This window comes from Oncorhynchus keta, chromosome 6 (genome assembly GCF_023373465.1).
Source record: "Oncorhynchus keta strain PuntledgeMale-10-30-2019 chromosome 6, Oket_V2, whole genome shotgun sequence".
NCBI classification, from domain to species: domain Eukaryota; kingdom Metazoa; phylum Chordata; class Actinopteri; order Salmoniformes; family Salmonidae; genus Oncorhynchus; species Oncorhynchus keta.
In genome coordinates, this window is record NC_068426.1 from 15,993,958 (window position 1) to 16,008,466 (window position 14,509).

At 47.4% G+C, this 14,509-nt stretch overlaps 1 protein-coding gene and 1 long non-coding RNA gene across 2 annotated transcripts in view; both read right to left on the reverse strand.

The window, feature by feature from the left end:
• Positions 1-14,509, reverse strand: part of LOC118381812 (ephrin type-B receptor 4a-like) — a 75,265-nt gene that overhangs the window by 37,558 nt on the left and 23,198 nt on the right. Inside the window, exons 2-4 of the mRNA XM_052520917.1 lie at positions 13,918-13,988; positions 9,639-9,920; positions 9,008-9,398 (exon numbers count right to left, since the gene is read on the reverse strand). Coding sequence (XP_052376877.1) covers positions 9,008-9,398; positions 9,639-9,920; positions 13,918-13,988 — 744 coding nt within the window. The remainder of the gene's footprint in view (positions 1-9,007; positions 9,399-9,638; positions 9,921-13,917; positions 13,989-14,509) is intronic.
• On the reverse strand, positions 2,147-4,423 carry LOC127930726 (uncharacterized). Its single transcript, XR_008139062.1, has 3 exons — positions 3,521-4,423; positions 2,405-2,444; positions 2,147-2,256 (listed from the first exon to the last, which is right to left on the reverse strand). It is a non-coding gene; the product is annotated as an uncharacterized LOC127930726 (long non-coding RNA).

Genomic DNA, 14,509 nt, shown 5'->3' on the forward strand with positions numbered 1-14,509 from the left:
GGACAGTCTGAGAACATTGTGGGGACAGTCTGGTGAGAACATTGTGGGGACAGTCTGGTGGGAACATTGTGGGTACAGTCTGGTGGGAACATTGTGGGAACAGTCTGGTGGGAACATTGTGGGAACAGTCTGGTGGGAACATTGTGGGAACAGTCTGGTGGGAACATTGTGGGAACAGTCTGGTGAGAACATTGTGGGGACAGTCTGGTGGGAACAGTGTGGGAACAGTCTGGTGGGAACATTGTGGGGACAGTCTGGTGAGAACATTGTGGGAACAGTCTGGTGAGAACATTGTGGGAACATCACAAAAGATAAGTTCCCAAAACACCAAAACATATTTTACAATGTTTCTTTTAGGGTGCAATAAACATTCACCTGATGTAACAAGAACATTTCCAGAACATAGTTTATCTGTTCTATAAAGGTTCCCAGAATGTTTCATTAGGTTGTAGGAACAGTCGGGTGGGAACATTGTTCTAGTTGTTATCTAAGAACTGTATTTCCCCATGAGGGACAATTAAGTTGTATTTTATTGTACTGAATAACATGGTTACTGTATTCATCAGCAGTGAGGTAGGGCTACAGTTTGGTTGTTATTCTACTTGTTTAATGGGTAGTTGTAGGGTTAATACTAAGCCAGGTTGCCTAACAGTTGAGGACTTTACGACTCCTACGAGTTATCATTAACCAAATAGAGAGGCTAAACAGTTAAGGCGCTAACTCTGCCAGGCAGGAAGCAACATGTCGGCAGAAAAAAGCTCCACGTCAGCCTAATCGCTGAATAAGATGACATCATTACAATTCAAGTGGCCCTGGCCTTCCTTTCCCAGACAGTGTAAATATACTGTCTCTTTGTTATCCATGTACAGGATATAACTTTCACTCTCTCTCTCTCTCTCTCTCTCTCTCTCTCTCTCACTCTCCCTACCTCTCTCTCTACCTGTCTCTCTCTCTCTCCCTACCTGTCTCTCTCTCTCTCTCTCTCTCTCTCTCTCTCTCTCTCTCTCTCTCTCCTACCTGTCTCTCTCTCTCTCCCTACCTGTCTCTCTCTCTCTCCCTCTACCTGTCTGTCTCTCTCTCTCTCTCCCTACCTGTCTCTCTCTCTCTCCCCACCTGTCTCTCACTCTCTCTCTCTCTCTCTCTCTCTATCTACCTCTCTCTCTCTCTCTCTACCTGTCTCTCTCTCTCTCTCTACCTCTCTCTCTCTCTACCTGTCTCTCTCTCTCTCCTCCCTACCTGTCTCTCTCTCCCTACCTGTCGCTCTCTCTCTCTCTTACTCTCTCTCTACCTGTCTCTCTCTCTCCCTAACTGTCTCTCTCTCTCCCTACCTGTCTCTCTCTCTCTCTACCTCTCTCTCTCTACCTATCTCTCCCTCCCTCGCTCCCTACCTCTCTCTCTCCCTATATCTCTTTCTCTCCCTCTCTCTCGCTCTCTACCTCTCTCTCTACCTCTCTCTCTCTCTCTCTCTACCTGTCTGTCTCTCTCTCTCCCTTTCTCCATCCCCTCTCTCTCTCTCGCTCCCTACCTCCCTCTCTCCCTACCTGTCTCTCTCCCTACCTGTCTCTCTCTCTCCCTACCTATCTTTCTCCCTCCCTCTCTCTCTCTCTCTCTCTCTCTCTCTCTCTCTCTCTCTCCCTACCTGTTCTCTCTCTCTCTCTCTCTCTCTCTGACTACCTGTCTCTCTCTCTCTCTCCTCTACCTGTCTGTCTCTCTCTCTCTCTCTCTCTCTCTCTCTCCCTCCCTCTCTCTCTCTCTCCCCACCTCTCTCTCTCTCTCTCTCTCTCTCTCTCTCTCTCTCTCTCTCTCTCTCTCTATCTACCTCTCTCTCTCTGTCTCTCTCTTCTCTGTACTCTCTCTCTCTCTCTACCTGTCTCTCTCTCCCTACCTGTCTCTCTCTCCTACCTCTACGCTCTCTCTCTCTCCCTACCTGTCTCTCTCTCCTACCTGTCTCTCTCTCTCCCTACCCGTCTCTCTCTCTCTCTACCGTCTCTCTCTCTCTCTACCTCTCTCTCCCTCCCTCGCTCCCTACCTCTCTCTCTCCCTATATCTCTTTCTCCCTCCCTCTCTCTCGCTCTCCATACCTCTCTCTCTACCTGTCTCTCTCTCTCTCTCTCTCTCTCTCCTTTCTCCCTCTCTCTCTCTCGCTCCCTACCTCCCTCTCTCCCTACCTGTCTCTCTCCCTACCTGTCTCTCTCTCTACCTGTCTCTCTCTCTCCCTACCTATCTTTCTCCCTCCCTCTCTCTATCTCTCTCTACCTACTACCCTCTTCTCCCTACCTCTCTCTCTCCCTACCTGTCTCTCTCTCTCCCTACCTGTCTCTCTCTCCCTACCTATCTCTCTCTTCTCTCTACCTGTCTCTCTCTCTACCTATCTTTCTCCCTCCCTCTCTCTCTCTCTCTCTACCTACTGCTCTCTTTCTCCCTACCTCTCTCTCTCCCTACCTCTCTCTCTCTCTCTCTCTCTCTACCTGTCTCTCTCTCCCTACCCTCTCTCTTTCTCCTACCTGTCTCTCTCTCTCTCTACCTGTCTCTCTCTCCCTATCTCTCCCTCCCTCGCTCCTACCTCTCTTTCTCCCTACCTGTCTCCCTCCCTCTCTCTCTCTCTCCTCCTCTCTATCTACCTGTCTCTCTCTCTCTCTCTCTACCTCTCTCCCTTTCTCCATCCTCTCTCTCTCCCCCTACCTCCTCTCTCCCTACCTGTCTCTCTCTCTACCTGTCTCTCTCTCTCTCCTACCTATCTCTCTCTCTCCCTCTCTCTCTCTTTCTCTCCCCCCCTCATCTCTCTCTCTCTCTCCCCCTACCTGTTTCTCTTCTCTCTCTCTCTGACTACCTGTCTCTCTCTCTCTCTCTCTACCTGTCTGTCTCTCTCCCTCTCTCTCTCTCTCTACCTCTCTCTCTCTCCCCACCTGTCTCTCTCTCTCTTCTCTCTCACTCTCCTCTCTCTCTCTCTCTCTCTCTCTCTCTACCTGTCTCTCTCTTTCTCTCTACTCTCTCTCTCTCTACCTGTCTCTCTCTCTCTCTCCCTACCTGTCTCTCTCTCCCTACCTGTCCTCTCTCTCTCTCTCTACCTGTCTCTCTCTTCTCTCTACCTCTCTCTCTCTCTCTACCTGTCTCTCTCTTCTCCTACCTGTCTCTCTCTTCTCTCTACCTCTCTCTCTCTCCCTTTCCCTCTACCTCTCACTCTCTCCCTATATCTCTTCTCCCTCCCTCTACCTGTCTCTCTCTCATTCCTCTCTACCTGTCTCTCTCTCTCTCTACCTCTCTCTCTCTTTCTGTCTACCTCTCTCTCTTTCTCTCTACCTGTCTCTCTCTCTTTCCTCTACCCTCTCTCTCTCCCTTTCTGTCTCTCTCTCTTTCCCTCTCCCCTCTCTCTCTCTACCTGTCTCTCTCCTCTCTCTCCCTACCTGTCTCTCTCTTTCTCTCTACCCGTCTCTCTCTCTCTCTACCTATCTTTCTCCCTCCCTCTCTCTATCTCTCTCTACCTACTGCTCTCTTTCTCCCTACCTCTCTCTCTCCCTACCTCTCTCTCTCTCTCTCTCTCTACCTGTCTCTCTCTCCCTACCTCTCTCTCTCTTTCTCTCTACCTGTCTCTCTCTCTCTCTACCTGTCTCTCTCTCTCCCTACCTCTCTCCCTCTCTCTCTCTCTCTTTCTCCCTACCTGTCTCTCTCTCTCTCTCCCTACCTCTCTCTCTATCTACCTGTCCCTCTCTCTCTCTCTCCCTCCCTCTCTCTCTCCCTACCTCTATCTCTCTCTCCCTACCTCTCTCTCTCTCTCCCTACTGCTCTCTTTCTCTCTACCTGTCTCTCTCTCTTTCTCTCTACCTGTCTCTCTCTCTCTCTCCCTCTCCCTCCCTCTCTCTCTCCCCCTACATCTCTCTCTCTCTCTCCCCCTACCGCTCTCTTTCTCCCTACTTCTCTCTCTCCCTACCTCTCTCTCTCTCTTTCTCTCTACCTGTCTCTCTCTCTCTCCCTACTCTCTCTCTCTCTACCTCTCTCTCTCTCTACCTGTCTCTCTCTTTCTCTCTTTCACTCTACCTCTCTCTCTCTCTCTACCTCTCTCTCTCTCTCTACCTGTCTCTCTCTCTTTCTCTCTACCTCTCTCTCTCTCTACCTGTCTCTCTCTCTTTCTCTCTACCTGTCTCTCTCTCTTTCCCTCTACCCGTCTCTCTCTCTCTCTACCTGTCTCTCTCTCTTTCTGTCTACCTCTCTCTCTCTTTCTCTCTACCTGTCTCTCTCTCTTTCTCTCTACCTGTCTCTCTCTCTTTCTCTCTACCTGTCTCTCTCTCTTTCCCTCTACCCGTCACTCTCTCTCTACCTGTCTCTCTCTCCTTCTCTCTACCTGTCTCTCTCTCTTTCCCTCTACCCGTCTCTCTCTCTCTCTACCTGTCTCTCTCTCTTTCTGTCTACCTCTCTCTCTCTCTTTCTCTCTACCTGTCTCTCTCTCTTTCCCTCTACCCGTCTCTCTCTCTCTCTACCTGTCTCTCTCTCTTTCCCTCTACCCGTCTCTCTCTCTCTACCTGTCTCTCTCTCTTTCTCTCTACCTGTCTCTCTCTCTTTCTCTCTACCCGTCTCTCTCTCTCTACCTGTCTCTCTCTCTTTCTGTCTACCTCTCTATCTTTCTCTATACTTGTATACCTCTCTCTCTCTTTCCCTCTACCCATCTCTCTCTCTCTCTCTCTCTCTCTCTCTCTCTCTCTCTCTCTCTACCGGTCTCTCTCTCTTTCTGTCTACCTCTCTCTCTCTATCTCTCTACCTGTCTCTCTACCTGTCTCTCTCTCTTTCCCTCTACCCGTCTCTCTCTCTTTCTCTCTACCTGTCTCTCTCTCTTTCTGTCTACCCTCTCTCTCTCTTTCTCTCTACCTCTCTCTCTCTCTCTCTCTCTCTCTCTCTCTCTTTCTCTCTACCTGTCTCTCTCTCTTTCTCTCTACCTGTCTCTCTCTCTTTCCCTCTACCCGTCTCTCTCTTTCCCTCTACCCGTCTCTCTCTCTCTCTCTCTACCTGTCTCTCTCTCTTTCTGTCTACCTCTCTCTCTCTTTCTCTATACCTGTATACCTCTCTCTCTCTTTCCCTCTCTCCCTATTGTGTCTGAGCTGGTCCTTTGTGTAAAAACCCATGTACCCAAGCAGTGCAGGGGTTAAAACCATGTGCAAACAGCTACGGAGTGCAACACAAAATTATCTCTACAGAATCACAAAAGAATCATCAAATAAATCGTACCTGGATATTGCATAGTCTACAATGTATCTTAATGAAAGGCGTTGACAGAGAGTGGAACTGCTCTTAGGGTCATACTGATAGATGTGGGATCTTCATTTGAGCCAGTTTGCTACAGCAGGAAAATAAACCTGCAGCAACATGAACTGTGCATTATTATGTGGATTATAGTTCATGGACATTTTTATAGGGATTGATACATTTTTTATGTGGGGAAAATCAAGTCTGAAATGTCTAAGTGGAAATTACAAACATTAAAAGCCTTCTAAAACTCAAATACACTACAAGTTCGCAGTTCCTGCTTTGCATGATCTTTTTTGTTGCAACAAAAGACTGATCAAATGAAGATCCTACATCTGTAGTTTCCCCTAACAAGCCCAACCTCTGTGACCAGAGCACAGGGAGCAACACAGCCACCCAGAGACAGAGACATCAGAGTGCTGTTCATAAATACCCTCTAACTGGCTGGCTGCTGGTGGGATGCTGCAGGGGGGAGAGGTTTATAGCTAACAGATAGGCTCGAGCTGGGCCACTTAAAGAGCTTTATGACCTATCCCCCCTCCCGCTGATGGCACACTCTCAATACAGCAACAAACACACTGCCTTTTACCACCCACTTCCCTCTTCTCTGGTGGAGAGACACATTAAAACAAGAAGACAGCAATAGAAGTTAGCTAAAACACTGTCTGCTGAATGATATGCATGGCTGTGTGTTTATTCTGATGAGCTAAGAGACAGAAACAGAGAGGGTGAGCGAGAGGGTGAGCGAGAGGAGGTGAGAGAGGAGGAGAGAGAGAGGAGAGAGAGAGGCGGAGGAGATAGAGTGTGTGTGTGTGACTAGGGTTGCAAAATTCCAGGAACTTTCAAAAAAATTCCTTGGTTTTACAGAATCCTGGTTGGAGGATTCCGGATTTCCTGCATATTCCTTCCTGAATCTGGGAATTTTCCAACCGGGATTTCGGGAAAAAAATTGAAATTTATTGAAAGTTCACATAATTTTAATTAGCTAGACAGAGGCAACCCACTGCCTGTGGCATTGTGTGTGTGCGCGTGTGTGTGTGTGTGTGTGTGTGTGTGTGTGTGTGTGTGTGTGTGTGTGTGTGTGTGTGTGTGTGTGTGTGTGTGTGTGTGTGTGTGTGTGTGTGTGTGTGAGTGTGTTAGAATGGCAGAGATGTATTTCCTTATCGTGCTCTTATCTTCCATTTTCAGTCATCTGCTGTTGTGTTCCAGTAGCGACCTGCTGAGAGGGACCTGTCAGAGCAGCATCATACCACATCTAACCACTGACATGGAGGAGGGGAAGATAGAACACCATGGAATTGTTCATTGTATCTGCATTTCTGTCCATCTGTCCCTCTCCACCTGTGTGTGTGTGTGTGGCTGTACATGGATAATTCATCTCATTATGGGAGTTGTAGTGCCCAAGGGGCACCCCCCTGCTTCTCTCTCTGTTGTCAGATTGGCTTTGATGTACCACTAACAGTAGATGCTTTGCCTTCACTCTCCCTCCTTTCTTTTCCTCCATCTTCTTCTCTTCTCCCTCCTCCCTCTTCTCTTCTCCTCCCTCTTCTCTTCTCCTCCCTCTTCTCTTCTCCTCCCTCTTCTCTTCTCCTCCCTCCCTCTTCTCTTCTCCTCCCTCTTCTCTTCTCCCTCCTCCCTCTTCTCTTCTCCTCCCTCTTCTCTTCTCTTCCCTCTTCTTTGCTCCTCCCTCCCCTTCTCTTCTCCTCCCTCTTCTCTTCTCCTCCCTCTTCTCTTCTCCCTCCTCCCTCTTCTTTGCTCCTCCCTCTTCTTCTCTTCTCCTCCCTCCTCTCTTCTCCTCTCCTCTCTTCTCCTCCCTTCCCCGCCCTCCTCTCTTCTCCTCCATCTTCTCTTCTCCTCCCTCTTCTTTGCTCCTCCCTCTTCTCTTCTCCTCCCTCTTCTTTGCTCCTCCCTCCTCTTCTCTTCTCCTCCCTCCTCTCTTCTCCACCCTTCTCCTCCCTCTTCTCTGCTCCTCCCTCCTCTCTTCTCCTCCCTCCTCTCCTCTCTTCTCCTCCCTTCCCCACCCTCTTCTCTTCCCCCCCTTCTTTTCCTCCCTCTTCTCCTCCCTCCGCTCTTCTCCTCCCTCTTCTCTTCTCCTCCCTCCTCTCTTCTCCTCCCTCTTCTCATCTTCACCCTCTTCTCTGCTCCTCCCTCTTCTCTTCTCATCCCTCTTCTCTTCTCCTCCCTCCTCTCTTCTCCTCCCTCCTCCTCTCTTCTCCTCCCTCCTCCTCTCTTCTCCTCCCTCTTCTCCTCTCTTCTCCTCCCTCTTCTCCTCCCTCTTGTCTACTCCTCCCTCCTCTCTTCTCCTCTCTTCTCCTCTCTTCTCCTCCCTCTTCTCCTCTCTTCTCCTCCCTCCATTAATGACTGATTCACTGGGTCTGACTGACAAACAGTCCTACAATGTCCTAAACGCCGCCCTAAGCCACCTAGCCCTGTGACACTGCCCTCATCTCTACCCTCTGCCCTGCGCCCCCTGACCTCTCTCAGTCCCCTCAATATTCCAGGCCCAGCCCCATCACTCTCACTGGTATAATACTGCTTATGTAAGCCTCTTCTCTTCTGTCCCCCGCTCGCCTGCCCTCCATCCCCACCCTGCGCCTCCATTGTTTCATTGTTTAAGCCTCAGCTCTCTCTGTATGAGTAAGAGATAGAGAGAGAGAGGGGGGGGGTTCAGAGAGAGAGAGAGAGAGGGGGGGTGAGAGAGAGAGAGAGGGGGGGGGAGAGAGAGAGAGAGAGAGAGAGAGAGAGAGAGAGAGAGAGAGAGAGAGAGAGAGAGAGAGAGAGAGAGAAAAAGAAGGGGTGAGAATGAGTGAGTGAGTGTGAGAGAGCATGAGAGAGAGAGATAGGGGGTGAGAGTGAGTGAGTGTGAGAGAGCATGAGAGAGAGAGAGAGAGAGTGGGAGAGAGAGGGTGAGAAGAGAGTGAGTGTGAGAGAGCGTGAGAGAGGGAGAGTGAGAATGAGAGAGAGAGAGAGAGAGAGAGAGAGAGAGAGAGGGGAGAGAGTGAGTGAGTGTGAGAGAGCGTGAGAGAGAGGGTGAGAATGGGTGAGTGAGTGTGAGAGAGGGTGAGAGAGAGAGAGGGTGAGAATGAGTGAGTGTGTGAGAGAGAGAGACAGTGAGAATGAGTGAGTGAGTGTGAGAGAGCGTGAGAGAGAGAGAGAGAGAGAGAGAGAGAGAGAGAGAGAATGAGAGTGTGAGAGAGAGAGAGAGAGGGTGAGAATGGGTGAGTGAGTGTGAGAGAGGGTGAGAGAGAGAGAGGGTGAGAATGAGTGAGTGAGTGAGAGAGAGAGACAGTGAGAATGAGTGAGTGAGCGTGAGAGAGCGTGAGAGAGAGAGAGAGAGAGAGAGAGAGAGAGAGAGAGAGAGAGAGAGAGAGAGAGAGAGAGAGAGAGAGAGGAGAGAGAGAGAGAGAGAGAGAGAGGGAGAGAGAGAGAGAGAGAGAGAGAGAGAGAGAGAGAGAGAGAGAGCGAGAGTGAGAGAGAGGGTGAGAATGAGTGAGTGAGTGAGTGAGTGTGAGAGAGCGAGAGAGAGAGAGAGAGAGAGAGAGAGAGTGAGAGAGAGGTGAGAATGAGTGAGTGAGTGTGAGAGAGCGTGAGAGAGGGGGAGAGTGAGAATGAGTGAGAGAGAGGGAGAGAGAGGGTGAGAATGAGTGAGTGAGTGTGAGAGCGTGAGAGAGAGAGTGAGTGAGTGAGTGAGTAAAAGGACAGAGAGAATAGCTTCCCATCTAAACAGATGAGACAGCATATTATCCTCTCTTGTCTTCAAACCCCCCTTTACCTGAGCAACGGGTGTGTCCGTCGGCGGGCTCGTACCCGGGCAGACAGCCACAGGAGGTAGTGGGCTGGCCCACCCATTGGCCGTCCTCTCCACAAAAGAGTTTAGGTGGGCGTGGCCGGGGCCCCTGCTGGGCAGCGTTGTCCACACACACCCCCTGGGCCTCCTGCACCAGGGTACGGGGCACGGTCTCAGGGAAGGAGGACAGGGAGCTGGCCAGGGCGGGACACTTCTTGAAGAACACCCTGGCAGACAGCAGGGCCATGCAGGCTCCCTGGGCCTGGAAGGCCAGGTAGAAGCCCCTCTTAGACAGAGGCCCCAGTCGCAACGTCTTCACATTGAACTTACGCTCCCCGCCCTTCCTCAGCAGGAAGTCTGCAGCCACTGTGTCCACCTACAGGATGACAGGAGGGAGGCGGTCAACACAAACACAGGAAGTAATATCTCTACATGGAATCCAACATCCCAAAAGTCTACTTGAAGAGCTCCCATTCCAGTGGGTCCGTGTGTGTTCAGTGTAGGTGTGTATGTCAGCATGTGTACAGCTGTTCACCGTGATGTAGGGGTTCTCCCCATCGAGGAGGGTTTTGTCGTTGACTGTTGATGTGTGTGTGTGTGTACAGTAGCTGTGTACCTTAGTATAGGGGTTCTCCATCCAGGATGGGTGAGTGGGTGTAGCCTCGTCAGAGTCGGCCTGGTAGTAGAAGAGGTTGAAGGTCTCCTTGCAGCTGCGGTGGTGTGTGACTCTGGATGAACACTCGATCATGGTGAAGCGCAGCTCCACGTACACCTGGGACGCTCCCCGACGCTGGATCAGCCCGCTGCGCAGCCAATGGCTGGAGGCGCCATCCATCTGGCAGATCTGATAGGTCCTCACGCTATTGTTCTCCTCGTCCAGACCACTCACCTCCTCCCACTGAGACAAGGGGCAGGAAGTGAGGAGAAGAGATGGTTCGATAGCAATACCATCAATGACACATCATTATATAGTAGGTATGCAGGGTATAAAGAGAGTTCAAAGGTAGGAGGATGGACCCAGGATTGGATGGACCCAAGGTCTACAGAGAGAGAGTGGCTCTCAAGAGAAGACAGGCTATGTGCACACTGCCCACCAAATGAGATGGAAACTGAGCTGCATCTTTAACCTCCCGCCAAATGTATGACCAGATTAGAGACACATACAGTTGAAGTCGGAAGTTTACAAACACTTAGGTTGGAGTCATTAAAACTCGTTTTCCAATCACTCCACAAATTTCTTGTTAACAAACTATAGTTTTGGCTAGTCAGTTAGGACATCTACTTTGTGCATGACACAAGTAATTGTTCCAACAATTGTTTACAGACAGATTATTTAACTTATAATTCACTGTATCACAATTCTAGTGGGTCAGAAGTTTACATACACTAAGTTGACTGTGCCTTTAAACAGCTTGGAAAATTCCATAAAATGATGTCATGGCTTTAGAAGCTTCTGATAAGCTAATTGACCTAATTTGAGTCAATTGGAGGGTAGAGGTCGACCGATTAATCGGAATGGCGGATTAATTAGGGTCGACTTCAAGTTTTCATAACAATCGGTAATCGGCGTTTATGGACACCGATCATGGCCGATTACATTGCACTCCACGAGGAGACTGCGTGGCAGGCTGACTACCTGTTATGCGAGTGCAGCAAGGAGCCAAGGTAAGGTGCTGCTAGCATTAAACGTATCTTATAAAAAACAATCAATCTTAACATAATCACTAGTTAACTACACATGGTTGATTATATTACTAGTTTATCTATCTTGTCCTGCGTTACATATAATCGATGCGGTGCATGGTTAATTTATCATTGAATCATAGCCTACTTCGCCAAACGGGTGATTTAACAAGCGCGTTCGCGAAAAAAGCACTGTAGTTGCACCAATGTGTACCGAACCATAAACATCAACGCCTTTCTTAAAATCAATATACAAGTATATATTTTTAAACCTACATATTTCGTTAATATTGCCTGCTAACATGAATTTCTTTGAACTAGGGAAATTGTGTCACTTCTCTTGCGTTCTGTGCAACAGAGTCAGGGTATATGCAGCAGTTTGGGCCGCCTGGCTCGTTGCGAACTGTGTTCTGAGTATTTCTTCCTAACAAAGACAGCCAACTTCGCCAAATGGGGGATGATTTAACAAAAGCGCATTTGCGAAAAAACCACAATCGTTGCACAAATGTACCTAACCATAAACATCAATGCCTTTCTTTAAATCAACACACAGAAGTATATTTTTTTTAACCTGCATATTTAGTTAATCAGGTTAGCATGCAATATTAAACTAGGGAAATTATGTCACTTCTCTTGCGTTCATTGCAGAGTCAGGTTATATGCAACAGTTTGGGCCGCCTGGCTCTTTGCAAACTAATTTGCCAGAATTTTACATAATTATGACACAACATTGAAGGTTGTGCAATGTAACAGGAATATTTAGACTGATGGATGCCACCCGTTAGATAAAATACGGAACAGTTCCGTATTTCACTGAAAGAATAAACACTTTGTTTTCGAAATGATAGTTTCCGGATTTGACCATATTAATGACCAAAGGCTCGTATTTCTGTGTGTTATTATGTTATAATTAAGTCTATGATTTGATATTTGATAGAGCAGTCTGACTGAGCGGTGGTAGGCAGCAGCAGGTTCGTAAGCATTCATTCAAACAGCACGTTACTGCGTTTGCCAGCAGCTCTTCATTGCGCTGTTTATGACTTCAAGCCTATCAACTCCCGAGATTAGGCTGGCAATACAAAAGTACCTATTAGAACATCCAATAGTCAAAGTATATGAAATACAAACAGTATAGAGAGAAATAGTCCTATAATTCCTATAATAACTACAACCTAAAACTTCTTATCTGGGAATATTGAAGACTCATGTTAAAAAGAACCACCAGCTTTCATATGTTCTGAGCAAGGAACTTAAACGTTAGCTTTTTTACATGGCACATATTCCTCTTTTACTTTCTTCTCCAACACTTTGTTTTTGCATTATTTAAACCAAATTGAACATGTTTCATTATTTATTTGAGACTAAATAGATTTTATTGATGTATTATATTAAGTTTATTGTTCATTCAGTATTGTTGTCATTGTCATTTTCACAAATATATATGTATAAAAATCGGCCAATTAATCAGAATAATCGGTATCGGTATTGGCATTGAAAAATCATAATCGTATTGACATCATGGGTAAATCAAAAGTAATCAGCCAAGACCTCAGAAAAAAATGGTAGACCTCCACAAGTCTGGTTCATCCAATTTCCAAGCACCTGAAGGTACCACGTTCATCTGTACACACAATAGTACGCAAGTATAAACACCATGCAGTCGTCATACCGCTCAGAAAGGAGAGGCGTGAAAAGTGCAAATTAACCCCAAAAACAACAGCAAAGGACATTGTAAAGATGCTGGAGGAAACAGGTACAGAGGTACCTGCAAGGGAGAAGCCACTGCTCCAAAACCGCCAGAAAAAAAGCCAGACTACGGTTTTCAACTGCACATGGGGACAAAGATCGTACTTTTTGGAGAAATTTTTGGCAGAAATGTCCTCTGGTCTGATGAAATGAAAATAGGACTGTTTGGCCATAATGACCATCGTAATGTTTGGAGGAAAAAGGGTGAGGCTTGCCGAAGAACACCATCCCAACCGTGAAGCACGGGGGTGGCAGCATCATGTTGTGGGGGTGCTTTGCTGCAGGAGGGACTGGTGCACTTCACATAATAGATGGCATCACGAGGTAGGAAAATTACGTGGATATATTGAAGCAACATCTCAAGACATCAGTCAAGAAGTTAAAGCTTGGTCGCAAATGGGTCTTCCAAATGGACAATGACCCCAAGCATACTTCCAAAGTTGTGGCAAAATGGCTTAAGGACAACAAAGTCAAGGTATTGGAGTGGCCATCACAAATCCCTGACCTCAATCCTATAGAAAATGTGTGGGCAGAACTGAAGAAGCGTGTGCGAACAAGGAGGCCTACAAACCTGACTCAGTTACACCAGCTCTGTCAGGAGGAATGGGCCAAAATTCACCCAACTTATTGTGGGAAGCTTGTGGAAGGCTACCCGAAACGTTTGTCCCAAGTTAAACAACTTAAAGGCAATGCTACCAAATACTAATTGAGTGTATGTGAACATCTGACCAACTGGGAATGTGATGAAAGAAATAAAAGCGGAAATAAATCATCCTCTCTACTATTATTCTCTATTATTCTGACATTTCAGATTCCGAAAATAAAGTGGTGATCCGAACTGACCTAAGACAGGGATTTTTTTACTATCATTAAATGTCAGGAATTGTGAAAAACTGAGTTTAAATGTATTTGGCTAAGGTGTATGTAAACTTCCGACTTCAACTGTATTTTCCTCAGACTACACAGAACCACAAAGAATTTGAAAACAAATAAACTCCCATATCTAGCAGCAAGATGTGTGACCTGTTGCCACAAGAAAAGGGCAACCAGTGAAGAACAAACACCATTGTAAATCCAATCTATATTCATGCTTATTTATTTTCCCTTTTGTACTTTAACTATTTGCACATCATTACAATACTGTATATAGGACCTAATATGACTTGAAATGTCTTTATTATTTTGGAACTTTTCAATTGAAATGTCTTTATTATTAAGGAACTTTTGTGAGTGTAGGAAGAATCGCAACTCGTTTTGCTCTTGTGAATCCTCTGCAGAAGTAGGTAATCGAGGAGGGGAGCATAGCCCTCCGTTCACCTACTAACGAATTGACACTCGACCTCGGTTTCCGGGTCCAGGAGGATCAGAGGAGCTGAGGAGAGGACAGACTTTTTTCCAATTGAGAATCTCCCAGAAAGAAATTAGAAGATAATGAGAGGATCCATTTTGGGGGTCAGTATACACACCTGAGGGTTGTCATGGGAGTAGACGGTCCATCTGAGATCTGACGTCTCTGTCTTAGTGTTCATCAGGACCTCTGTGAAGACAGACATGTAACAACATGCTAAGGACACACACACTTCAACAGTAGACTCAGAGACATTTTAATACAGATATACACACCGGTTGAGGCAGTAGAACTGTGTCATGTATAAATCAAGTAGCTCTAGCTATACCCACTGCTTCAATGTACCGGGGGGTTGATGATACGTCACTACTGAGAGAGACATTAGACAGTGAAAAACAGAGTTCTGTGCCAAATAGACCCTGTTCTTTCCCACTCCCTCCCTCCCTCCCTCCCACCCCCCCCTCCCTCCCTCCCGCTCCTCCCTCCCTCCCGCTCCTCCCTCCCTCCCACCCTCCCTCCCCTCCTCCATGTCTGTGGTCAGAATCATACAGGTCTGGCTTAATGCCTCCCCCTTGTTTCTAGATGAAAAATAACCTGCTGAGAAACCTCTCTGTCCTCAGGGGGAGAGGGGGACATTGGGACTAGCTGTGGGAACAAGGGGATATTCCAATTGCACATACACAACACAACAGACACACAACACTCAAGCT